Source organism: Barbatula barbatula (assembly GCF_947034865.1).
Source record: "Barbatula barbatula genome assembly, chromosome: 15".
Classification (NCBI taxonomy): domain Eukaryota; kingdom Metazoa; phylum Chordata; class Actinopteri; order Cypriniformes; family Nemacheilidae; genus Barbatula; species Barbatula barbatula.
In genome coordinates, this window is record NC_136778.1 from 11,352,122 (window position 1) to 11,378,267 (window position 26,146).

At 36.7% G+C, this 26,146-nt stretch overlaps 3 protein-coding genes across 3 annotated transcripts; 1 reads left to right on the plus strand and 2 right to left on the minus strand.

Annotated features, from left to right (window-relative positions):
• Positions 1 to 1,587: 1,587 nt before the first annotated feature.
• On the minus strand, positions 1,588 to 13,034 carry lrrc66 (leucine rich repeat containing 66). Its single transcript, XM_079474847.1, has 5 exons — positions 12,958 to 13,034; positions 11,152 to 11,580; positions 8,926 to 9,095; positions 8,211 to 8,553; positions 1,588 to 8,091 (listed from the first exon to the last, which is right to left on the minus strand). The coding sequence occupies exons 2-5, from the start codon at positions 11,567 to 11,569 to the stop codon at positions 2,699 to 2,701; spliced, it is 6,324 nt and encodes a 2,107-aa protein (XP_079330973.1). The 5' UTR covers positions 11,570 to 11,580; positions 12,958 to 13,034; the 3' UTR covers positions 1,588 to 2,698.
• Positions 13,035 to 13,578: 544 nt separating this feature from the next.
• Positions 13,579 to 18,087, minus strand: sgcb (sarcoglycan, beta (dystrophin-associated glycoprotein)). The gene is made up of 6 exons (XM_079474087.1): positions 18,036 to 18,087; positions 16,587 to 16,796; positions 16,082 to 16,267; positions 15,803 to 15,994; positions 15,325 to 15,456; positions 13,579 to 15,205 (listed from the first exon to the last, which is right to left on the minus strand). The coding sequence occupies exons 1-6, from the start codon at positions 18,048 to 18,050 to the stop codon at positions 14,999 to 15,001; spliced, it is 942 nt and encodes a 313-aa protein (XP_079330213.1). The 5' UTR covers positions 18,051 to 18,087; the 3' UTR covers positions 13,579 to 14,998.
• Positions 18,088 to 18,657: 570 nt separating this feature from the next.
• On the plus strand, positions 18,658 to 25,367 carry spata18 (spermatogenesis associated 18). The gene is made up of 12 exons (XM_079475303.1): positions 18,658 to 19,043; positions 19,769 to 19,874; positions 20,412 to 20,527; positions 20,691 to 20,788; positions 21,024 to 21,119; positions 21,824 to 21,958; positions 22,041 to 22,272; positions 22,424 to 22,582; positions 22,731 to 22,906; positions 23,076 to 23,199; positions 23,766 to 23,837; positions 24,339 to 25,367. Exons 1-12 carry the CDS (start codon positions 18,957 to 18,959, stop codon positions 24,387 to 24,389), a joined length of 1,452 nt encoding a protein of 483 aa, XP_079331429.1. The 5' UTR covers positions 18,658 to 18,956; the 3' UTR covers positions 24,390 to 25,367.
• The last annotated feature ends 779 nt before the right edge of the window (positions 25,368 to 26,146 follow it).

Consider the following 26,146-nt stretch of genomic DNA (forward strand, 5'->3'; position numbering starts at 1 on the left):
AATAAACGTGTGAATGTTAAATAGTTGTATGGAGTTGAAAGTAGAATAATATTATTTTCATTATTCTGTGGAAATATTTTTCAACAAAAGTTACAATAACAATTTTTATATATATGTGCAAATACGTAGTAGCAATATGTTTTATATATATAGTTATATAGTTATATATAGTTTAACCATTAGGATTTGTTGGTGTTTTTCTGTGCACGTGTAAAACATAGGCTATCTGGAAAATTCCACAAGGAAAGATTCTGTTGGTGCTCCCGTATGACTGTTGGCCCCATACTTCACTACATCCACCCTATTTTTCAACATGGACAAAGCAATTTCATACGAGATAATTTAATGTATGAGACTTCGGTTTCATTAGTCACTAGGTTAACAGCCTGAAAAAAACAAGAGTGTAGTAAAAAATTACTTGTGCTTTATGATTATCGTGTGTTTATGATTATGATTACGAACTTTGTTATCACTTGCTGCACTGGATAAATTAAAATCTCTGAGAACTGTGGGTAGGATAATTAAGTGTGTTAGGGATGCTTTGCCCCATGCATTGTCTTGCATGAACTCAGCCCTGGTACATGGCACAGTAAACAAGAGATGATCTGTCAAATTATGATTGATGCTGGCGTAATACAATGTTTTGTATGAATAAAATGCTTCAGAAATATGGAGTTGTCTAAGTTCTGAAATTTGAAATTGTAAATTTTATAATAATCATTGAAGGAACCATGGACAACAAAAAGTTAAGCTCTTTGAGAACTTTGATCCAGGAGACATAGGCATTGCCTGCCAGGGCATGGTGAAACCCTAAATAAACCACATTTTACATTGTTGATAATTTATCAAAATAATATAGTTCATTTGGAGTTTGCTATAATGTGCTATTATTATATTAACAGACATTGCACCCTGGAGAAAGTTATTCCTGGAGGGAACATTCTCAAGGGGGATACATTTAAAACACTTTCAATTCACTGATTTATGTAATTTTACATACATTTTTGTCATGAACAGGAAAATAATCAATAAAACATTTACAATAATTGTCTGTAAAAATACATCTTTTAAATCTGTAAAAATCAACTGTAATTTTCTGTAAAAATAAATTTTTAATCTGTAAAAATAGTATGAAATGCCTTTAAAAAACATAATTTTTATGTAATTGTTATTTACAATGAAACACTGTCATTTTAATGGTAAAACTTTTAATTACAGCAAATATCTGTTAAACAACAGCATTTTACTGTTTAATGAAAAAATGGGGAAATTCTGTAAAAAAATACAGAATATTACCTGTAAAATAACGTTTTTTTTTTACAGTGTAGAGCCGTCTTTGTGAATGAATGAGATTTTTTATGGTTGTTTTTCTTTTTTGTACAGGTATTTGTAGACTTTTTTGTGCTTAGTTTTGTTATCTGCAGTCATGCAGTCCTAACGCTTAATGAGAAACATGATCGTGTGATGGTATTTAGAGCTTAAACACACCTGTAACCTCATATGTTGAGAAGTTCCACTCTGCATTGCCTATTCCACCATCTCCACCAAGTGCTAAACTACCATCTGACTCCACAATCTACAAATCCATGACTTTTGAGTTTGTTTGAAGTTTAATGCAATAAAAAAATTGAAGTACATACATTTTAATAATTGTCAACCTTCCTTAAAATGTAACCAGGAAACAACTGTTAACGACAAAGACAAGATGCGTGTTTAATTGTTTTTTCCAAGGTAACGTCTTAAATTATTTTTTAAGTACAAAGTGCATCCGACCAGTTTCTGAGGAATTAGCAGTCTATGTATGCTGTGCATGCTGGTCACAATCCATCTGGATAGTATCTTTGGACACACATCACAGTACCATTCATCTGCACCCGTTTGTGCCTGAGGGACATTTATGAAGGATTTGAACTTTGAGCTCAGAGTTTCTGTATGTGGTTATGACTGTTGTTTTTGTTGGGGGACTATGTAATGCAGAGGGTTGAGCATTCTCATCTGACTGTATATATGTATGGATGTGTGTACATGTGTCTGTTTTCACTGTAACCTATCTACATATATAAAGGGGTTTATTAACTAAACATGTAGTAGTAATTTTAACCTGTTCTGAATTTATATTAGCTATTTGGAAGTGTCCAATAGGGCATAGTTCCACCATCATTGTGTTTTTAGTGATTAACTCTTGACAAATGTTGACTACAAATTTATACCCTCATCATGATTTATTTATTTTCAACTTTACTGAAAAAATGGACAAAATGTGTTTATAATTATTATCATTCTTGCATAACTATCTATATAAGTTTATACTATTTTCTTAATATGTAATACGCTCTTCAAAGAAAATGTGCTTAAAATGGTTCTCCATAGTGCCATAGAACCATTTTTGTTTGCCCAATGAACCATGTCTTTCTTACCTTTTATATTCTACAGAACCCTATTTATACTATAAATGATGTTTTGTGGAACAGAAAGGTTCTTTGGATGTCCTTATGGAACAATACATTCCAAAATGGTTATTCTGTGGCATTGTGAAGCACAAAGCGAGAATACAGAGTACAACACATGAAATTTAGACAGTTTAGCATAATAGATAAACTTAAGTGTATTTACAATACAATCCCACAGTCCCACTCCAACACCCCTTAGTTATACAAAGCCTGCATTTTAAGGATTAATTAACATAACATTCTTAAATCTAAATTAAAAATTCTTTATATTTTGTATTTACAGAGTCTACTGGTGACTTTGAACTGTGTGCTGAAATATTCTTAGTCTTAAGACCCTGCAAAACTGGGACTGCAGCTACCTCAGAGCGACTGTATGTGACTCTATTTGCTGTAGATGCACTGCCATAATCCACCTGTGAGCCACTGTGCTGCTTGACACCCTCTTGTTTGATGGAGGACAGAGAGGTGATGCCAAACTCTTCCATCGCCTTTCTTCTTTGCTGAAGTAATCGCCTCCGTTCTTGCCTTTGACGCACCTCAGAATTTTCTCTTAGATACTCTCTTGCATGTTCTTGTTCTTGGTAGGAAGGAAGAGGTGTTTGTGGAACTGTTGGTGGATTGTTTTGTGGTGGTGGTACATCCATAACCACATGTTCAACTAAATTTCTGCTGGCGCTAGAGAAGTAACCTGACTTCTTCAATTCTGGTTTTAGGCTAGTCTGTTTTATAGACTGTTTTGTTTTGATGTTGTGTTTGTAATGGGATTCAGACATCAGTGAATCAGAACCAGTCTTGATGACCAAAGCAGATCCTTTTTTCATTGAGCCAGGAGGTGATGTCTCAAATGATGGACTGGACCATCTTGTTTCTAAATCTGCCTTTGCTTTAGGTGTAGAGTTTGTTTTTATTGATGTCGTAAATAACTTGTTGAGTTCTGTGTTGAGTTTGATATCGTCAACTGAGCGGTTGGCAGGGAAAGAGGGGTCATGTTGTTTGAACTCAATGTATCTTTTCACCTTTGGTGGCTGACTGATAGATGCCCCAATTTGTCTGTATGACATGATATTACCATCATTTGTAGATGGTTTAACATCTTCCTTAGATGAAGTACTTGACTTCCTCATTTCTTGAATTCTCCCAGATATTCCAACACTTTGAGAAGTGGATGGCTGAGCATGGAAATGTCGTTCAGGTTGTGTAAAATTAATATATCTTCTGACCTTTGGTATCCTTTCAAGATATATTCCTGTTTGTCCTCTAAAATTGTTGTCCGTAGCAGTTAATGTGGTATCGTCCTCAGATGAAATGCTCTGTCTCATTGTTTCTATTGTGTTCTCACTGGTGGCTGGTTGTACATCAATCTTAGCTGATTCGGTTTCAGTCACCTTTTTGGATTTTACAGATGGCAGACCTAGGGAATCTTCAGATTGTGTGAATTTAACATATCTCTTTACTTTTGGGATTTTTACAAAGGATTCACCTGTTTTTCTAGTCATATTATCATCATTAGTAGATAGTTTGACATCAACTTTATCCTCAGATGAAGTGCTTGGTTTTCTTGTTTTATGAACTACAACAGATTTGGTGACTCTCTGAGAAGTTGTTGATGAAGCAGGGAACTGACTCTCAGGCTGTGTGAAATTAATATATCTCTTAACTTTTGGTATTCTATCAAGAGATGCTCCCGTTTGCCTAAATGCATTATCTTCTTGTGCAGTTAGTACATTGTCATCTTCAGATGAAGTGCTCAGTTTCCTTGATTCTACTTTTGTTTTATTCTCAGGTGTGACATGTAATTTATTCAAGGTAGTAGGTGGTACAACTGAGAGATAAGGAACATGTTGTTTAAATTGAAGATTTCTCTTTACTTGTGGTAGTCTATCTAACGAAACGCTTGTTAGACCAAATAATTCGTTATCCTTTGGTGTGGGAATAACTCCCTCTTCAGATAAGCTGCTGGACTGCGATGATTGTATCACTGCTCCAGTTGTGGCCTCAGTTTTTGTTGAAGGGCTGGATACAGACAGAGTTGGGGAAGTATGTTCCAAGTGTTTAAATGCAATATATCTCTTCACCTTTGAAACTCCATCAGAATATATTTTCTGTTCTTCCCCAGGTATCAGTTTCCCTTCATCCTCAGATGATGATGTGCTTGATCTTCTTGCTTCAACCATAACCTTTTTATTGATTGGGGAAGGTGATGGTGTTAGAGTTTGAGAAAGCGGTTCAGACTGCTTAAAATGAATGTATCTTTTAACTTTTGGAATTTTGTCAACAGAGACCTTGGCTTGTGTGAAGTAACTAGCTTCCCCGGGGGATGTGTCAACTTTTGCATCTGTTTTCACCTCTATCTCAGGTGTGACATTCTCCTTTGTTGAGGATTGAGACAAAGATGGCCGATTTGAGGAAGGAGGTTTGAACTGTGTAAATTCAATGTACTTATTAACCTTTGGTACTGTATCAAGATACACACCTATTTGCCCAAAGACATTATCTCCTTCACGATCAGATTTTAAATTTGACTTAACAGGTGTGCTTGAACTTTTCTCCACCATTTCAGATGATGATGAACTTGACCTCCTGGAAACAGGTGGTGCCACTACTTTTGCTGGGATGCTTTGTTTGTTCACTTTATGTGTCGTTGAAGATGGTTCAGTGCGTGAGAATTCAATGTATCTATTTATTTTGAAGTTTTTAATTTCAGTAGATTTTACATCATCTTCAGATGAGGAGCTAGATCTCCTTGACTCAGTCTTTGCTATCAAGTCAGCTGTGACAACCCCGATGGTTGAAGGAGGAGCAGAATGAGAAAACTGAAGGTACCTCTTGACTTTAGGTAGGTGGTCATGCGATAAACTCTTTCTCAAGATAATGGGCTCTTCATGCTGAGAACTGATTCTGCCTCCCTCAGAGGAGGAACTTGAGCTGGATCTTATGGATTTTAATTCTGCCCTTTCCTCATGTGTGTTTCCTCTCCTGTCTGCAGGATGAGATGATAATTGGTCTGATGATTGAGGATCATAGATAGTAAACGCAAGTGATTTTGTAGGTCTTTTTAACTGATCAAAAGACAATCCAATATCGGCAACGAAGCTGCCCTCGTTGGTGGTTTGTTGTACTGTGTCCTCAGTTAACTTGGAGTGTGTTTTGTAAGACAGATCCAGAGCTTCCCCAGTTGACCCAGTTTCATTTTCACGTCTGTTAAAGAATCTAGTACCTAAGAGTTTTAGTCTTGCTAGACCTTTAAGTTGTTTCTTCTCAAGTACATCTGTGTTGCTGGAGGAGTTATCAAAGTCAATGTAGAGCACTGTATCTGTATTTTCGTCTGAAGTGATGAGTTCTTTTTTAATCACAGGTTCAGTTTTGAACTCTAGTTTTCTTGGGTATGCTAAAAATGTATCTTCATCCTCACTGGAACTCTCACTACTTGTTCGTTCAGTGTCACGGCCTCTGTTAAGTGTGCTTTGATTTATCCTATAGGTAGGATGCACATTGTATAGTGGCAGTCCCTCAGGACTGAAATTTGATGGATTTCTCTGATCAGTCAGATGTATTTGTCCCGATATATCAACCTTTGTCGTGGCCTTAATTTTAGGTGAAGGACTGGAAACTAATAGATTAGGTTCACATTGCTTAAATGTAATGTATCTTTTTACTTTCGGTAGTCCATCAGAGGACATGTCTCTTTTGCTGAATAATTTATTTTCCTCAAAGGTCAGTTTTCCTTCATCCTCAGATGATAATGTGCTAGATATTCTTGCCTCCACCCTAACATCTTTAATGATTGAGGATGGTGAGGGTGCAAGAGTTGGAGAATGAGTTTCGGACTGCTTAAAATGAATGTATCTTTTTACTTTCGGAATTTCTTCAACAGATACCTTGACTTGTGTTAAGGAACTAGGTTCTCTAGGGGATGAGTCAACTTTAGCTTCTGTTTTCAATTCTATCTCAGGTCCAACATTCTTTTTTGTTGAGGAAGGAGACAATGATGGCAGCGATGAGGATTGAGGTTTGGACTGTTTAAATTGAATAAATCGCTTAACCTTTGGAACGACATCGACAGACACATTTGCCCAGCTACCAAATATACATTCACTTATCTTCGGAGTCTCATCAATATGCATACCCTCATCAACAGTTTCTTCATGAGTAAAAGTCAAATGTATGTCTGATGGGTCCAAGGTGATGGTCTCTTGTCTGATAAAAATACCAGCACCGGGTTGTGACTCATCTTCAGGAGTCCATTCTGAATCTGTTTTCCTGTACAATTCCTTTAAGATCACAGATTTCTCCTGTAAATCTGGATTTACAGTATAACTGTTTGGTTCCTCACTATCATCACTTTCACTCGAACTAGAGGAGCTTAATGTCTCACGCTTCTTTACATCATCAACAGAGACTTCTTTACCAAATGGTATGTCAACCCCAGGTGATTCTATGTTGCCTTGCCTTCTTGTGTCCTCGTCATCTATGGGGTGCCCTAAAGCAGAGCTGGAGAGATCTCTTTCAGACTCTTCACTGAAAGAAAAACTCTCTCCACTATCATTCCAGAATTCTGTGTCCAAACCATCAACATTCTGTTCTGTCGAACTTTCTGGCCACCCTGACTCTTTAGTAAATCCAAGAAACGGATCATCTGTTGTTGTTTTAGTGACAGATGCAGTGACAGGAGGAGGGTCAATGCTTTGTTCAATGGATTCCCGAACTTCACCTGAAAAGTTTTCAATCTGAGTTTGTCTTGAGTGAGAGGATGATGATGATGAAGAAGAAGATGATGATTTACTGCTCAGTCTGCTTGGTTGGTAAACATCACCATCAGGAATTGGCTCAAATTCCAACACTGTGTTTGAGTTGGGTGCCAGTGTTTTATTGGTTGTTACCAAAACATTAACTTCGCCCTCCTGTGTTGACCTGCTGCTGATGCGGTTTGCTCTTCCTCTGTGATGATCCATCTCAAGGGCCTGCTCTCTCCATTCAGACTGTTTATTTTTCTCTGTATTCTCATATACATTCTCAACCTCTGTGTTGCTCTCAGAGGAGCCATCTGAATGGACATCCTCTACGGTGACATAGTAAGGCTCGTTACTGCCTTGGTCCCCTACTTCTGTGATTTCACCAAATGTAACTCTTGATCCCACTTTTGTGACTCGTTCTTGGTCACCTGCATCAGAATACCCTTCATTCGCATATACCTGAGACCCTGTGGAAGAAGCTCTAGATGTTGTTGGTGATGGACTGGATTGTTTTTTTGATCGTATTCTCCTCCATAATTTGTCTAAAAGTGGTCTCAAAAGAATACCAAGGATAAAGGCCACAATGAATGTGATGAAGACAGAGAGGCAGACAGCAGTAACAAATTCTGAATGGGTCTCTGTTCCTTGTCGTGCCAAAGGGTTATTCCCAGGCACATTTGAATTGTCTTGCTCAACACGTTCATCCTGGATAATTGCTTCTCGCCGTGGTCTGTGGTCACTGGGTTTTGTATAGACTTGTAGATCAAAAACCGATATGTGCTCCCCTTGGAGACCTGAAACACATATATAAAGTCCTTCATGCTGCTCTGTGATGTCCTTAATTAGAAGCTGTGATTGGGGTTCTGTGACTTGGCCATGTGGAGTCCACCAATGAACTTGCATTTCATCTACAAACAACAACAGGGAATTTATTTCCAAATGTAATTAGATTTTATATTCACACTGGTTTTAGAAGTGCTTTTGAGACTAGAGCAAATCTACTCAATAACTAAAGTAAAATCAACACCTTGAATGTCATTGAGGCAGGAAATTAATATCTGCGCCCCTTCATCCACAAGCATGTTATGATAGCGATCAGATGTACTGTATTCATGTGTTGGACAAGTGAGATCTGAGTCCTTCAGATGAAGCAGATCTTTCCCGGCATGCTGCGATGGAGAATCACACACAACTTTCCAGGAATCATCACCCACTTCGGTATCCAAACTTATCCATCTTCTCAAGGTCTTCATGTTGCAGTCACACGCCCATCTGTTGAAGGAGACGTTCACCAAACCATTCAGGCTCCGTAGAGACTGATAGGCAGGAATGGGTATGGTGGCCAACTGGTTATAGCTCAGATCCAGAACCTGGAATGATCAAGACGTTGTGAATGTTTAGTTTCTTGCGAAGGTAAATGTTTTCGCATATAATCAGGAGCTGTGAGGATTACTTTTGTGTTGCTTCTATCTACTTTTTTGAGTTACAGACAAACCACCTGTGGACTTGAATTTTATCAATCTTTTTTTTTTAAATCTGCTGTTCTAACAGTGTCGTCCAAATTTCCGGTGAGTAAAATAGCCAATTTTCATTATTCCGTGTACTAATGCTTTAGAAGTATAAAAACAAATCAAAAAATGTATTACAATAATTTATTAATATCATAAGTGTATTGGTTTATTTGTAAGTTCCCACTAGGTGGCGCACGAATCCAAACAGGTGTAATAGTTTTGAGATGTTACCTCCAGCTGTTTCAGGTCAATAAAGGCATGTGAGTGAATGGTTCTGATGCAGTTATGATGGAGATGGAGCTCTTTCAGACTAGTGGAGTTGGTCAGGTCATAAGGGCCTATTTCAGGTATCTGGTTATAAGACAGGTGAAGAATCTGCAGAGACTTCAGGCAGTGCAATCCTTTGAGGAGAAATAACATATGACATAAGTAATAACAACCATATAATCTTCTGTACTGTTCTGTACCCAAGATTAACATCTGTACCTTTTCAGCCTTCCCTGCCCTTAACCCCCAAAAACACAAACACCTGGTTGCGCCAATATCTGAGGCCATAGCAATAACTTACATAACGCTGCACAGTTACAGTGTAACCCTGTGAATGAAATTCAGGTTTTGCAGTTAATGTTGAATTGCATTGATCATTTTATAAACATAATACTTAAACAAAAACTATATACAGCACTTTAAATAGATGCAGAACCAACCAGCACATCTGGAAGCTTTGCTCATAACATTTTAACAGCAAAGGCTGTTGTGTAGGGAAATAGATTTTCTGGGCTATTTTAAGAACCGTGTTGACTGCTGAGCAAGGGACTGCTGGACATGGATTTATCAAAGAACAGAGGAGCTGTGCTATGAATCACAACAAGCTGTAAGACTGGGACACCATCAACTGCCTGAAGGCTTCTGGATTGGGTTCTGTTAGGGCTTTTGATTTAGGTCACCATATTAAACATAATTCTAAACCCTCTAGTTGGACTTTTGATAAGAAATTTATCAAAGCTGAAGGTAATATATCTTAGAATAGCCAGTAAATAAATAAAATAGAAGGATTAAGCCTATAGTCACAGATTAATGTACATGTTTGAGCTGCTTAATGTCAAACAATCTAATTTGTAACGAAACGGAGTGTTTTTTTTAAAAGCCGCTTAAAAGCGGAACATTGATTAAACATTAGGCAGTTGTCACATTATCATTTAGGCAAAGGCTTATGACAGACAATACCATACTGCACTGTAATACACCTTTGGACACTAGAATCCCATTTGAAAGGGTTTGTCAGAATACAAGGCCATGACAAACGTGACTTTGGTATGTGACTTCAATCATTATTACCCCTTTACAACCTGTTATATGGTAGATGAATGCCAGTGCCCATCCCATATGACTAAATCACATGTGATTTTTTACCTGAAGGTGGATCCTCTGTTTAAAAGGAATCTAAGAACTTGTAATCGCACTGAGCAAAGTTCTCCTGGTGATACAGTATTTAACATGGGGTTGGAATGTTTGTGTGCAAGAGAAAGAGAGAGGCCTTTGGTTCACAGAAATGCAAGCTTGAACAGAAAAAAGCAATACTTTTAGAGTTTTATATCTAAACCCACACACCAGGTATGCATTTAATTCTAAAATTCTCAGCTATGAAGAATGAATGCTGTTACTTGTCATTACACACAAACCCAATGCAAGAGATCATAATACTAAAACCTGTCTATATAGAAGGCATTATAAAAGGGATAGTTCACCCAAAAAGGATATTCTTTCATTATTTACTCAGCCTCAACTTGTTCCAGACCTGTATAAATTACTTTGTTCTGTTGAACACAAAGGAAGATATTTGCAAGAATATCTGGAACGCAGTTTTCAGTTCTGGGACATCATTGACTTGAGGGTAAGTAATTCATGACAGAATTTTCATTTTTGCGTGAACTGTTCCTTTAACAATAAAATGATGTCAATCAAGGAGAAATACCCACATTTAAACTCATATTGTTCACGCAGGCTCTGGCTCTGAATTAATTTTAGTTTCTTTTTTGAGTGTAACACCTGGAGCCATCATGTGAATATTTATTAATTATAATATTTAATAGTTAATAAACTGTAAAGATGTGAATGTCACAAGTTAAACAGTGTGACGTATAGTAAGGCCACTTTGATTCCTAGTTTAATGTGTTTGGTAGGAATTCGTAACTATTTTACGAGATGGCTAATTCATGTCAATCATAGTAAAATATACGATTATTCTGAAAAAAATGATAAAGTCCCCCCCTTAACCACATCCCTAAACCTAACTTAAACCTCATAGTTCATAGAATTTAGCCATCTTGTAAAATAGTACAATAGTGTTTGTTTTTCGTAACTATTGCTATTACACTGAAAAAGAAGATAAATTACTAATGCTGGTTGGTAAAGTATTATGTTTTACAAGCATTGATATTCTTCTGCTGCACATACCCCTTGGTAGATGTTTTAGATGGTTTCTTTCAGCAGACAGCAACTGAAGGTCAGGTGCCCAAGCCCTGCATTCCTGCTCTCCACTTGACTGTGTCCTAGTGCCTGGTATATTTATATTCATATCCAAATGTTCTAAAGAATTACTTCCCACCCAGAGGTGCAATAGTCCCTTCAATTTCACATGACCAGAACTGAGAGGTGCCAGAGAACGCAGTGCATTATGGGATATGTTCAAGGAAACTGCAGTTGCTGGAATGCGTACGGGAGTCTTGGTCAGACCCAAAGAGGAGCAGTTGAAGAGAGGACCTCGCTGACACAGGCAGGGAACAGGACAGGACTGAGAGGTGGGGAAGGAGTGCGTCGTCCAGAGGTGGATGAGCAACACTGCCACACCAAGAACAGAGCTGTATGCTGACATTATGCTCAGCCCTAAACAGAAGAGACAATGATGGATTTTTTTTAATTTTGGTTCACACAAACAACTTCCACATCAAAACAATACATATAACAAAAAAAGGTGTAGGCAGAAGCCTTTGCTTGTTTAGACTACCCTTTTTACATAGTCATCTGATTAGCGGCACTACTTCACCAAGTAGTATGACATAACACAACATATTTATCCAAAAGAAAAGGAAAAAAAGAAAGATACAAAATATTTAGTTGAATATGATTTCCAGATGTCAATCATATAATTAATACAGCAATGCATATTTATTAAATCATATAATTGATTATCATCCTATTTCTTCAAAGTGACTTGCCCTCTTGATTATACAAACTTTCTTTTAATTGGAACAGCCTCAGAATACTAAGTGGCAGTAAATTATTGTAAACTTAATACATTAACTGAGCAGTATAAAAATTATGAACAATTTAAGAGCATACAAATCAAAACAAAATTATTTGTTGGTTTGTAATAATCAACCAGTTTTATAATCCTTATTGCTTTTTTTCTGTATATTGAACTTATATTAGTTTTGTGTGTCTGACCCCCCACCTCCACACAATAAGTAATGTATGGAACTATTCAAATATGTTTTGTCCTATTTAGTATTGCAAAAGATTTAGACATTTTAGTTTCTTCATAATTTATATGTGATTTCCAACATGATTTGTGATCTATTATAACAGCCAAACATTTGTTCTCATAGTTCTATTTCTTCATTATTAATCCTTATTAATGCTATATTGTTAATTTGTTGTTTGCAAAATACTATGAACTTTGTTTTATTGAAGAGAGTCTATTATCGTCAAAGCATTTTATAAACAATCAATTCAATTTCAACTGTATTTAGAAGCTGCTCCAAATCTTTCCCTGAACAAAATAAAGTTGTACCATCAGCAAACAATACCATTTTTTATATTGTATACACTTTACAAATAGAATTTATTTACAATACAAACGATTTAGGACCTAACATTGATGCTTGTGGAACTCCCAAGTAACTTTTATTAAGTCTGATTTAACATTGTTTGATTCGACGTATTGGTATCTGTCATTAAGAAAACTTTTTAGCCAAGAAAAGCATTCCCTCTGATACCATATCGCTCATCATTAATAAACCTTGATCAATAGTGTCTTTTTAAATCCATAAACACCCCCAGAGGATATTCCTTATTATCAATTGAAGTGGAATTACATAATATTATAGCTTTGTTACTGGCAACACAGAATAAGCATACAAAAATGAATTGATATGGAGCAATGCCAACTCTTAGCTATTACATACCACCTTTATATGCCGAAACACAAGTAAACTTTAAAAAGTATGTTAAAAATCAAGGTTGAATATGTTCAAAACGTACCCTTTCGATTGTAACAATGCTCTGCTCGGCTCAGGCAATCTTGTGACTGTAGCTCTGTGCAATTGAGCAACTCAGAAATTCCTTGACTTTAACTTCAACTTCCCTTAGATCAAAGTCTGAATAATGTTATGGCACCTGGCATACACACACACCAAACAATTGTTCAATCACTCACTCGAGTAAGTTAATGTCTTACCTTGGATTGCTTCATCCCGACCATGATGCAGTTTACAAAAACATGTTTTCGTTATTTAACGTAAAAGGTAAATGAGAACAAATAGCATTTTTATTTTTAATAGAAGTTTGTTCTTTTGTCAACAAATGATTTATTAACATGAATTATTGACAAGTATATTAATATCTTAACTCAGTGGTCACATGATATAATAATCAACAGCAAAACCATGTCTAATATTTGTTATCTTTGAGATCAGCATATTTTTCTTAGACTGTAAAATGTAATAGGGCACTGTGTACTACACGTTTTATATGTTTTTCCAGTATTTTGTATTTGGACTGCATATGCTGTGGTCTAAGGTAACTAAAATGTCAATATAAAAATAATGGATACATTTCCTTGCATTTTTTCCTTTTTGTAATAACAGTCCAAGCTCCCACATTGCACTTATTGCATTTCAAGTTTATTAACAAAAACACTTCAATATGAAAGCCAAGATTTAGTTTTTTTTCGTTTAAATATGCTTTTGACAAAACACAGTTTTTTAAACATTTGATAAGATAATTAGTGATTTAATGCAACAATTCATCCAATGGACAAAAAATATTTTACAGTTGCAGTCTCTTACTGTACGTAAGGATGATTGTTAGCGAAAAAAAGGTTTAGACATCACAATAATACATAGCTGAGAAACAACAAAAACCTCAAATAAATACCACTCCTGTGCCTAGATGAACAAGGTCAAAACATTTAAGTTAAGGTTATATTGCACAAAATCTCACACTCTTACAACTCATATATGATGGAGATTTCCTCATCTTATCAAAAGATAATGCATTGATACACACCTCCAAACATGAAAAAGTTATTTTTAGTTCATAACAATCTGAAAAAGTTAAAAGAAACTGGGCACTATAATAAAAACCATTTAGATGTGTGCCACAAATCACTTCATGAAGTTCACACTGACATTATTACTTACATATGCTGATCTTGTTTCATACAAAACAGAAAGAATATGACCAAAAGCCAAAAATCAGACAGTAAACAAGATGTTAAAAAAACCCTGAATGAATCTTAATGACGTCTGAGCTTCCATGCGATATTGACCAAATGTCTGCTAAAACCACATTGTCCAGACCTGTCATTAATGTATATATTTGAACCAGAACACAACACTAGTAATCTCATTGCCAAAAATGTACAGATCAAGAAAAAGTGTTGCTCAAGATCTATATTGGTATTATACTCTGACTTTGTATTATAAACGGCACATGGAAAAATAAAATGAAAAAAAAGTGGTTTGAAAATTGAAATGTTACACGCAAGTGAATGCTACTGTACAAACTGCTGCATAACAAACATGTTGTTATGTGTCCATTTGATGACAGATGTCAATAATAAAAATATGTACTTTGATAACATGCAATAATAAAACAATAGCATCAATTATTCCACTATATTACAATATAAAAGCACATGCAGTGAAGGCTGAAAGTTGGCAGCTTAATGGCTATAAAACACTGATATGAGCCAATTATAATGAACAGGGAACTCTGGGCAAGGCAATTACAGTAAAGAAAACTGGACTAGCTGTGCTGGGCCAGGTTTATGGTTTTAAGGGAGTGATTATTATCATAGAGGTGTTCACCATGTGTCTGAGACCGTAGGCGTGTAGAAGAAACCGTCCTTGTGGAAGGAAGAGTGAGGGTGGACAGTGTGTGTTTTTTGTGTATTGCTTGTATACACTTATATTATAATACTCCTCATCTTTGTCTCTTTGGGAATTCATTCAAAATGCGCATATGAATTCAGTGTTAATAATCATGTATTTGTTTTCCAGCGTTATTCTTCTCTCTGGCATTAGTGTGCTGCTCCACAGGGGTTGTCGGAGGTTTGGCATCCCATGTTGGAGTATTTGACCTGAACTCTGAAGAGGGTCCCGTCCGCACACATGCACAGTTTATACCTCTCCTGCCCCTCGTTAAAGTACAGATCTCCTCCCGGAGCTATGTTGGGTATATGTGATGGACTGAGCATCACTGAACCGTTTAGAATGATGTTGTTTTCCTGTACACAAAATGGCCAAACGAAATAAAAGTATAGTATATACAATCAATATAAAATACAGGATACATCAAGTGAAGAAATGCATTTTCAAGACTTCATAATTAACCTGTTGTACTTACCGCTTTTAGCTCAATGCCCCCACCCACGTTGAACTCCACAGTTTTGCCCATGATGTACACTCCCTCATTACCACGGATAATGGCTTTACCATCTCCTTTGATAGTGAGGTCAGAGGACGCATTACTGGTGATCTGCCAAAGGAATGCAATGAGTCACTATGCAAACAGACCACTTTAATGTGACTAATTAAATGATTATTGCACAGATCTTTGGATTCTGATTGGTCGATTGTGACACTAATGGCTGCTCTGCTGTATGTTTGGCCGCTGTACATAGCCGCAAACTCTCCTACCTGTGCTACTTTAAGATACTCTCATATCTTTGTCTCTGAATGAATCTTTTCACATTTTTACACAATGCAGACAATGCTGTTTTTAATGGATAAAGTATAATTTAACAAAGTAGAGAAAGTCATGTTTGATATGTTAGCAATCTAGAGAAATTAAACTCTAAATACAGATTATTTAATGCACTTACTCTCTCAGTAGAGGCTTTCTTCACGTTGAGAACTTTAACCTCTTTGGGCAGGTGGAACTCATGGGTGTCAAAATCTGTGCTGAAGTAAGTAGTCTGAGTGCGGGGGTCAGTGAATGAGACTCCTAAGTCGCTGACGATAGACGTCTTTTCTTCTTCTACGCTTAGCTTAGTGTTGCCCTGCTTGAAAACCACCTGTAACACAGAAATCAATCATCTATAAATTTTCCATTTTTCAGTAATGTTTAACACAGATACATTTTAGATAGTGTATTGACTGACTGGGTTATTGTTGCCTGTGATGATAAGGTCTTGGTCTTTCCTGCCGCCCACCGTGCTCTTATGCAGTGGGTGAACCACACCCATATCAGCCTTCTGTTTGAAGCGTAGCAGTCCACTCTCGTGAAACTCCATACTTTGACAACCTCCAGGACCTATGCGTATAACCGTCCATATCACCAGAGTTATCTGTAAAACAAACAAAGGACTCCTACTCATATTGTGCAATGATGTTTTTTTTTTACTTAAATTTATTGACTTTAATTAATAATTACATTAAATATTTCATTACAATCATAACTATATGTAAAAAATTAAATACATCAAATCACAAGGTTGAAATTAGACACAACTGATTCTTGGCCAGGAAAGTATATATAATAGAATATGAACAGTGTGAAACAAACACAACGGAATTTGACTTGTAATGTGCAAATCATTAATATAATAATTTAAGTGCATCATAATATATTCATATCACAGACATAAAAACAGCCAAAAAACTCACAATAAGGTTGATGAGTGCAAGCAGAAAAAGTAGAATGATAATGGCGATAGCAATGATGCCCTTGCGACCCCTCAGTCCGGTCTTATGAAGCCTCTCCTCTTCAATAGGAATATAGCCAGCCTTAAAATTACTATTGTGTTCTTTATTTACTGTTCTGCGCTCTATAGCCTTCTCCCTCATGGACTTCTTCACTGGCGCGTTTGAGATTTCCTATTAAAACATGGAAATAAGAAGATTACAATGACTGAATGTTGCCGCACAGTCCACAGTCTATCAATAGACAACACCAACATGTATAGACAACATGTTTATTAAATGTGTGATTCAATATTGTTTAAATTAAAATATGTGATATGACACACATATGATATGTGTGACTTTTGCCAAAACTTCAAACTAGTCAGTTCCAACGTATTTTATGTGTGGACTCGATGGCTTCATGTTCATACATGTGTTCTAGCAAAGTAACTATGAATAGTAAATGCAGTGCCTCCCATTTACTGAATTACTGTCCAGTAGCAACAAGAACGTATATACATTGCATTATGAATGACCACCAAGACTAGTGTTTACTATTCAACAACACACTATTTAACGTAAAGCAACTTTACACTGTATGAGTACCACCACACGTCTATAACATCAACTTGTTGCATGTCAGCATTACTGCAAAATGCCACATTGGCACAATATTGTCAGTGAGGCCAATGCTGCTACAACATCTACATTGGTCTTTATGAATGGTCATATGTTTATTTGTATATTTACTTACACTATTATATTTAATCTTTCTGATTTCGTTTTTTTGTATTTTAATTATTTGGAGTAATATATTTATCTTAATATTTTTCTTAATCAAATTTAATTTATTTTCTACTTTCTCTATCGTTACATGTCATGATTGTCAATAAAACGATGAGAACAATGTCTACTGAGTGCCATGTCTCTGTCTGATCTCATAACAAGTCATCCTTATTTCAAAAGGCTCTTTTTTTTAAATAAATGAACAATAGACACAAATTCACACAGTATTACAGCGGTTGCTAAATAAGAAACTCAGTGGTACTGTGTCGGGAATGAATACGACTCCTTCCGTCTGTCTGTACATCTAAAAATAAATGACACGCACTCGTTCCCGTGTAATAAATATGAACACACGCTTTAACACAGAAAATACTTTGCATCTAAAGAAGAAACATTATTGAATCCATGTTTTACACTAAACAACAACAGGCACAAACGGAAACCTGCAATAACAAGTCATTTTTTCCATAAACGCGCCTCTGGCCATAAATAGCGCAGATGATCATTACTGATTTAACTGACATGCCGTAGACATCGACGCAAAGTTGCACTATTGCATTGTTTCACTCAGCGTATTATAAAGCAAATAATCGCTTGCAGTGAAGGAATGCAGTACAGAAAACACAGAAAACATAAAAACCAGACCTGCTCTGACGCCATGTTGACCCTCCCTCTCCCAGATCACTGTACTACTGCCTCTGACAGTCTCGCGCAGCCCGAGGAGCAAACCATTGAGAGAAAACCGTTATCCTTATAATACTCATCAATAAATACACTTTGGCGTGTCGTATTATTTCTTTACGCGGAAAAAATATACTCTGAATAATGTAGACACTGCTCAAGATGAAGGTGAGTTATTAGAGCAGGCAACAATTTAGTATAAATGTCAGATGGTTTGTTCCTTCGCTATAAAGAACCAATTGTGAATAAATACAAGTAGACTCGCCATATAAGGAAAGAACAAATAAAGAAACGCTCAGCGTTCAGAAACAAATACTTTTTATTTTTAATTATTTTCATTTATTTGTATGTTTTTCATTTTTACTTTTTTACACTGTTATTTTTTTAAATAAAAAACAATCTCTTCGTGGTTGACTTGAATTTTTGATCACTGATGGTATGTCGGAAAATCCATTAACGCATAACACTGACCTGTTCTTTTAAAAACGGGTGTAAATAAAGATCTTCCTGCCCTTGACATCCGACACCTTGTGTCGTTTGACAGTGTGAGATTTCATCACTGAGAAGTTAACTGAGCTTCACCTTCAGACACCTTCAGACATACACACTGTAGTAACAATAAGTGCCCATGTTAAAAAACAGGTTCCGTTTGTCCGTCCGAGCTCTACGTAAACAACTATATTTCCTTAAGATGAGAGATGCAGAAAGCCAGCATCGTTGCTACAACTAAAAGCGCGTCCATAGTTTCAATGAAGTTCAAGGTGCGCGTATGGTGGGCTTTTACAACCAGTATAAATACGACGCGCGCACTCGCGATGCTAGATTAAGTCCCGCGGCGGCACCGGGACATCCTGAAGACGGATTAAAGCAGTTCAAACTGTAGCCATGGCGGACAATTTACGAAGACTGGTGAACTCTTCCCCCTACAGTGTTTTGCAGGATAAACTTGAAGCCTTGTACCAAGACTACCACGTAAGTTATCAACAATTCAATGAGGTTTTAATCTGTGATCAGCCACCTACTGTAGCCTGTGCCCGTTTGTTTGTGCGGTTACTGGTTTGTATACGAATACGAATTTGGTAATTGTACATTCTTGATAGGCCTACTGGCTGGGGACTGTATGACTTTATGTAGAAACTATTCGGGTGACTGCAGTTTTGCACACATCCAAATGCATTAACAGTTCACATATATTTATAAAAATGGGTTGCACTTTTAGGTCAAAGGTTGCATCCTGTATTTATATTCTATCGTTCTATATTGGAATATTTTCCTTATTGCATTGATTTTACGCAAAGTTTGGTTACTATGGACGCTCGTTGTCAGGACAACGGCGCTGGCATTCCTGGGCAGACTTGACAGGCTGACGCAGCGTGCGCGCTCCCGTCACACTTGCTTTTGGAATGTCCCGTAAAAACTTTACTGACATCTTCTTTAAAGGTCCTTTTATTAACCTCTCAAATCAGTGTGAAAAAAACCAAACATGTTGACGTTAGTGAGATTGTTTTGGTGTAGCCTATTGATTGTCAACGATAAACAAATAATTTAATTCACATAAATTAACACGGTCGAGAAATGGAATATCCCCTTGCTGCTGATCGGTTCCTAACGTTTGCTTTTTATTTCTTTACTTTTAAACTCCAGGTTGCATATAAACGCACTGTTTCATATCAGTACTTGGTCGTGTTTTCTCTCAGGTGCTTTCTTGTGACCAGAATCTGAACCGGTGCTGTGAACTGGTGGAACTCACCTCTAAAATTCAGGGTCAATTGTTCACCATATTCAACCTTACAGCACAAGAGGGTAACAAACTCTTCTTGTCCTTTCTTTCCGCTTATTCCATGTCTCCTTGCACGTCTGAATTCCCTATTCCTATACCTATATCTTCTATATGATTTATTATATTTCTTCTTTCTGACCCTTCAGGTTTTCCATCACACTTAGAATGTGAAATGCAAGTGTAGCCTACTTCATGCAGCTGTTGTCCTGTGTCCCCTCTAAGGTTTCTCTGATATAGGCAATAGTACATACTGTGTCCAGAGCCAGCGGGACCACTTATTAATAAATTCATAAAGCCCTAGCTGTATTTTAGCCTACTGTTAGGCACACAAGAAGAACATTTATTTGAACTTTTATTGTTAAAATACTAACATGATGAAATAAATAGGCCTACAGTTGTTTAATTAAATGTACTCATCATCTTGTTCTTAATTTCCCTGCCAATTATTTTCTTCCATCGTGTTAAAGTTACATTATGACTTTAATTATTACTAAAACCACATTCGCTTATGACTTTAATTATTACTAAAACCACATTCGCTATACTTTTTCTTGCTTCAGGGGGACATTATGCAGGGATTGACACTCTGAAGTCTCGTTTTTTACCGTGGCTTGGCTCCTGCTTCACTATTGCAGCTTCCTCCATCTCCACGGATACCAGCCTCAGTCTCATGCAGGTCAGTGAGATATCCCAGAATCCTTTACAAGTTTTTTTCTACTTGGGCTGTATTTGTGTTTCACGGTGAAATTGGGTTCACGAGTGAAACAATGCTTTTGAGCAGCCATACTGCTTTATGTGTATACTATTTGTGCTTGTGTACTCCTATATATGCTGATTAGGAATCTTCGGAGAAAGAGCGCAAGATTCGTGAAATGTCCTCTGCTCATGATAGTGACATGCAGAAAATAGAAGACCAGCTGTGTTCAGTTAAGCAGGAGTCAGTACCAATTTTAATAACAAGACTACATTGCTATACTTATGTTTTATTTGAAATAATATTCACTTTTATCATTCACATCATATGTTACTTCTATATATTCATTTAAATTGACATTGTAATACATTCACATTTGTACAGAAAACTTGACAAGCTCTTGAAGTCAGTGTTCAACCATTTCATACACCATATAAATAAATCAGAAATAATTTTCTGTGCTGTTATTTGATTTCAGACTGGCTGACACTCAGATTGAACTGGATTCTACAAAGAATAAATCAGCAACCACACTGCTGGCCACAGAGGATGAAATACTACATCTAAAGGCAGAGTGAGTTAAAAGCTTTTTTTTAATTCATGATTTTTTTGTAATGTTGAGTGTTCAATGGACTTAAGTGATTTGCGCGACTTAATTACATACAATGTAAATGGAAAGACACGAATAGATGCAAATTTACGCTGGGCGAGGCGAATTATGCAAATCAGGTGGCTTGATTTAATGCCCATTCACATTGCTTGAAATGTATTCTTCATCAGCGCCATCTACCATGCGGGCGTCAAATAGAAGAGAGCGAACATTTGTTTTGTCATTGATATGAAAGCTTGATTTGTCAGGTATTCCTTTTGCCCCAACACAGCATTATGCAATCGCGCCGCCTGATTCGCATCTATTCGCGTCTTTGCATTGTCTTTGTATGTAATTTACTCGCGCAAATTTCTTAATTCGCGTTTGGTGTGAATAAAGCATAACTTTTTGCCAACATTCCCTAAAAGTTCTCTGCAAAAAAAGTTCTTGCAGTAACATTTAAAGAGCATTTATTCAATGGTATATGTAATTGCAAAATGTTTTTAAAATGTTATAAAAACCTTGATATAAAAAAAATGTTTTTACAATGTCAGTGGAACGTTACAGGAATGTTAGCAGGATATTTTGTTAGCTGGGGTGTCTTCGTGATATTTGTATCACGAAGTGTAGAGGAATTATTTTCAATATAAAAACTTTTCTTAAATTATCGAAATACTGGTTTGTGTTAGATTGCGAGCAGCTCAAGATCAGGTTTCTTCATATAAGAGAAAGTTGGATGTTTTGGATGACCATGATAGGCAGGTCAGAATCCTAAAAGATGAGGTCTCTTTCCTCACAGTGGAGAAATCTGTGCTGCAGGACAGGTATGTTTAGTATGAAAATGTCACACTAAAAAAATATTTTTCGCAAGTTTGGATTCACATGGTGAGTAAACCTCACTTTCAGACTGGTCAGGAGCCGTTCACCTAGTCCTCTTCCCCGCCGGAGTCGCTCGGTCAGCCCTGTGAGGGGCGAGTCTCCCACACGCGCCCAGCTCACCAGCTCCTCGCGTCACGCCCGGCTGGTCTCTCGTTTCTCAGACCTGTATGCCACTGAGAGGTTGGAGTCCCAGAGTCTCCTGCACAGATACATTGATGACCAGGACACAGTCCAGATGATTATTTTCATTGCTGTTGTGGTGAGAAGACCTTTGATTATTCATTACCATCAATCATGACTGACAACTGTTAGTGTAGGACAGTAACAATAACCAGGTCAGGTCAATACTCAATAATAAAAACTGATTTCTTTAGTGTCATTGAGTCTTTAGTTGTTGGTTTTGTCCAAAGGAATCTTTCCAGGCTGCTAAACTGGCCTATCGGCAGTTCAAGATACGTGTGAAGAAGACACTTTCCTCCCCACACATTGGTCATGAGAATCTAGAGGATGCAGTGGTGGATTACATTGTGCGAAATCTGGACCTGTATGATGTGCAAACCAGCGTTAATGTATGTTCAGCAGCTCCACACTGAAACATTTTTGTAATTACAAATCTATCAATCCTCACAACAATGTGTTTGTCAACAAGAGTTTGCTTGAGAAACTTTCTGTTTTCATTAAATTTTCAGAATAATTGTTCAATTTTCATCTATTCAGGACGTCATAAACGCGATGAACGTAAACCCGCGCATCTCCTTCCCTCCGGAGGTCGACTTTGTTCTGATCAGCAGCTTTATCAGGGAAGCGTGCAGAATAGCTTTCGCCATGCAGACTCTGGATCCACCTCTAGATCTGGCCTTCAGCTCAGATGGAGAACTTTACAGCGATGTGAAGTCAGTGGAGCTCAACAAAAATGAAACACATTCCCATACATTCATTACTTCCTCAATACTAGTTATAAGATTTGTGTTACGCTGATACTTTTTCAAGGTCAAAACAAACCGAGATGCACACAAATGAAACTTGGGGCTTTTGCAGACACACACTCTCTCTTCTTGTCAGGTACAGACGCAGTTTTGATTCAGAGTTCACAGCTCCTCTGGTGGTGTATCACGTGTGGCCGGCGCTGGTGGAGGGAGATTCTGTCATACTAAAAGGAGAGGCAGTCACTAAAAGAGGAGCGCTGGTATGTTAAAGACATTCAATGAAATTCAATCAAAAATGATAACACAGATGTGAATAAACTATAGGACTATTCATTAAAGGAATTTTCCGTGGAGATGTTTGTTAATGATTAAGTGTACGGTTAAAGTATAACAATTCTGGCATCATTTATTCACCTTCGAGTTGTTCCAAATCTGTATACATTTCTTTGTTCTGATGAACACAGAGAAAGATATTTGGAAGAATGCTTGTAACCAAACAGATCTTGCCCCCCATTGACTCCCACAGTAGGAAATGTTACTTTAAATTTTTTTTGTTGCGTTGAACACAAAAGAAGACATTTTGAAGAACGTAGGATGGCAAACAGTTCTGGGGCACTTTTGACTACCATTGTATTATAAATCTGTCGGGTTATAAGCATTCTTACACATATCTTTACATATCCATACGGATTTGGAACAACTCGAAGGTGAGTAAATGATAACAAAATTGTTGGGTGAAGTATCCCTTTAATGTTCTTTTGGCAGTAAATCATTCAAAGAGTTTAAAACAGATGGATCAATGTGGATCATTGTAATTTTTTTCTAGTGGAGAAGCAGGAGTCGTAGCTCAAGTCCTGTTCGCTCCAAATCTCGCTCAGGAAGCCCCACACGCACATTTGTGAGTTTCTGTGATGACTGAAAACACCCTTCAATTCATCATATATACTGTATACAGAATAATTAATCGTATTTCTGTGTCTTAGTTTAAGTGTTAAGTTTTTCCATACATGTTTCATAAATATGGTGCACTTTATGGGATTAAAGGGCACAAATCCCAAATTATTTTGGAACAATTACATATTAGGTACCCTACAATAGACATAGCATGTAAAATATAAATAAAAGTTGCCCTCCTGGGTCGAGTCAAATATTGAAATATATAGAAATTAACATGCATATGCATATTTAGTCTTACCACCTTTCGTTGTTTAAATTGTTTGTGAAGTAGAATTTCCTTTCACTGAAAAAAAAACAATACTTTATACTCTCTTCATGGAGTATATGCCTTTATACTATTTTAAATATAAATATTTTTCTAGCTTTGTGACCTGTCTCTCTCTCTCTCTCTCTCTCTCTCTCTCTCTCTCTCTCTCTTTCTCTCTGTCTGTCTGTCTGTCAGATGGCCAGTCGCAGTCCCTCCCCTGGACGTCTCTCCAGTAGTCGACTGTAAACTCTAACACCTGACCTCAACACTCTTTACACAGGTTACAAGATCAAAACGCTTTATGTGTTGTCAACAGTATATTTACATAATTTCTTCAAATGTAGAAAATAAAAATGATATGGGATGAAATATAACATTTATCAGTTGTCTTTCCAAAAACCTATGACTATTTTAAAACTTTTTATGATAGATCAACCTCAACCCTAACATTTTCTGATTGTACTGCATTTCAGTGAGAAGGCCCATGATTGGCCAGCTTCTGTTTTAAACACGAGTTTGTAAGTCTACATGATATTGCAGAAGTCTGCAGAAATTGGCTTATTAAGGTGCTCTGTTCATCTGTGCGACGATTGAACAAATCATTTAAGGTGCTATACTTTGTTTGTTTTTGTATGAAATTATTTATGTTTTTCATAAATTTAGACATGTGATTTGGATTTTTCCTCTATAATAGAAATTGTGTTTAAAGCGAAATTGTGTTCTCTTCTTTGAAGTCACACCTGCACATCAGCATTTTTGTAATTTGGAATCGAGTGGGTGCTTTGTATAAAAATCTGTATTTCTGTTATTACTCTGAATATCAGTGCTGTGGGTCAAGTCAAGGATGTTCTTAATCGTTATATCTACGTATTTTAATTTCTATATAAGTTACAATTCTTAACATAGACACTGTAATAGCATCTTCCATCACCTGCAATACATTTTCCCATTGTGAGGTGTGTTTGTGAATTGTATGCATTGAAGTTTTTCAGAAAGCCATTAGCCCTTTTTTCTATTAATGGTGGTGCTAAAAAAGTTTACTTCATACCGAACCGTGTGTCTATCTGCAATGGTTAACACAGTTTATGCAAAACCTCAATTTTACATTATGTTTTAAAGGAGGTGCTCTGTCTACACGTCTGAATCTGTTAACTAATCAATTGCTTTTTTTAACACATGATTTTGTCTGCGAAAAAAATATGTCAATAAAAACATTCTGCAAGCACTTTGTTTCACCGGCAGGGGGCACTCACTTCCCACTTAAGATGGACCAGAAAAGGCACTTAAAAAGTATTCTATTACTTTAATGTGCATAATTAAACATATTTTCACAGTATCCAAAGTGAAATTATTTATTAAATAAACCAAGCAGCACTCCTTTCATAAGTTTTAACTTTGAAAGCTACCCAAAACACTATGAATAAAATCCAAACACTAGAAGACTTTGAAACCTGTTTAAATTTGTGCATTACCGTGACAAATCAAGTTGTGTTTAAAGACTTCAGGGCAGGAGGAGATAATATCTAATCTGTATGGTAATAACAAAAATATCCAACTATCATTTTTGATCATGAGTATAATGTATTTATACTATACTATAGATAAAACTGTAAGAGGAACAAAGACAAACAAGAGTGTTTTTTATAGTAAAACCCTTAAATTAGATCAATTGTTAGGTGGACACATGCATGGTTACAGGAGAACATTCTCAACCACACACACATGCACCATAAGGAGACATGCTGGTTAAGAGATATCCGTTTCAGATTGCAAATGAAAGCAGCATTATATAGTTGCTATGGTGTTGGATAATCTCCTGCTGTCATACGGCGAGCCAGGAAGAGAAAATGATGAGCAGAGTAATTGCAGAATTACTTCAAGGCCAAATCGTGCTGGCAAATTATAAAGCACGGACCGGTAATACAGTCAGATGCAGGATGAACTCATACTCAAGGGCTACTTCTAATGTTCCTGAAATAAACACATGCTGTATTTTGCTTCCA

Coding starts and splice junctions, on each gene's coding strand:
- sgcb (XM_079474087.1), bottom strand. Junction 15,995..16,081: donor TCACAGGCAACAATAACCCA/GTCAGTCAATAC, acceptor TCTGTGTTACAG/GTGGTTTTCAAGCAGGGCAA. Junction 15,206..15,324: donor GGGGCATTGAGCTAAAAGCG/GTAAGTACAACA, acceptor TTTTGTGTACAG/GAAAACAACATCATTCTAAA.
- lrrc66 (XM_079474847.1), bottom strand. CDS start 11,569: ATGTCAGCATACAGCTCTGTTCTTGGTGTGGCAGTGTTGCTCATCCAC. Junction 9,096..11,151: donor TCTAAAACATCTACCAAGGG/GTATGTGCAGCA, acceptor TTCTCCTCAAAG/GATTGCACTGCCTGAAGTCT. Junction 8,554..8,925: donor TTGACCTGAAACAGCTGGAG/GTAACATCTCAA, acceptor TGATCATTCCAG/GTTCTGGATCTGAGCTATAA.
- spata18 (XM_079475303.1), top strand. CDS start 18,957: ATGGCGGACAATTTACGAAGACTGGTGAACTCTTCCCCCTACAGTGTT. Junction 19,875..20,411: donor CAACCTTACAGCACAAGAGG/GTAACAAACTCT, acceptor TTCTTGCTTCAG/GGGGACATTATGCAGGGATT. Junction 20,528..20,690: donor CCAGCCTCAGTCTCATGCAG/GTCAGTGAGATA, acceptor TATGCTGATTAG/GAATCTTCGGAGAAAGAGCG.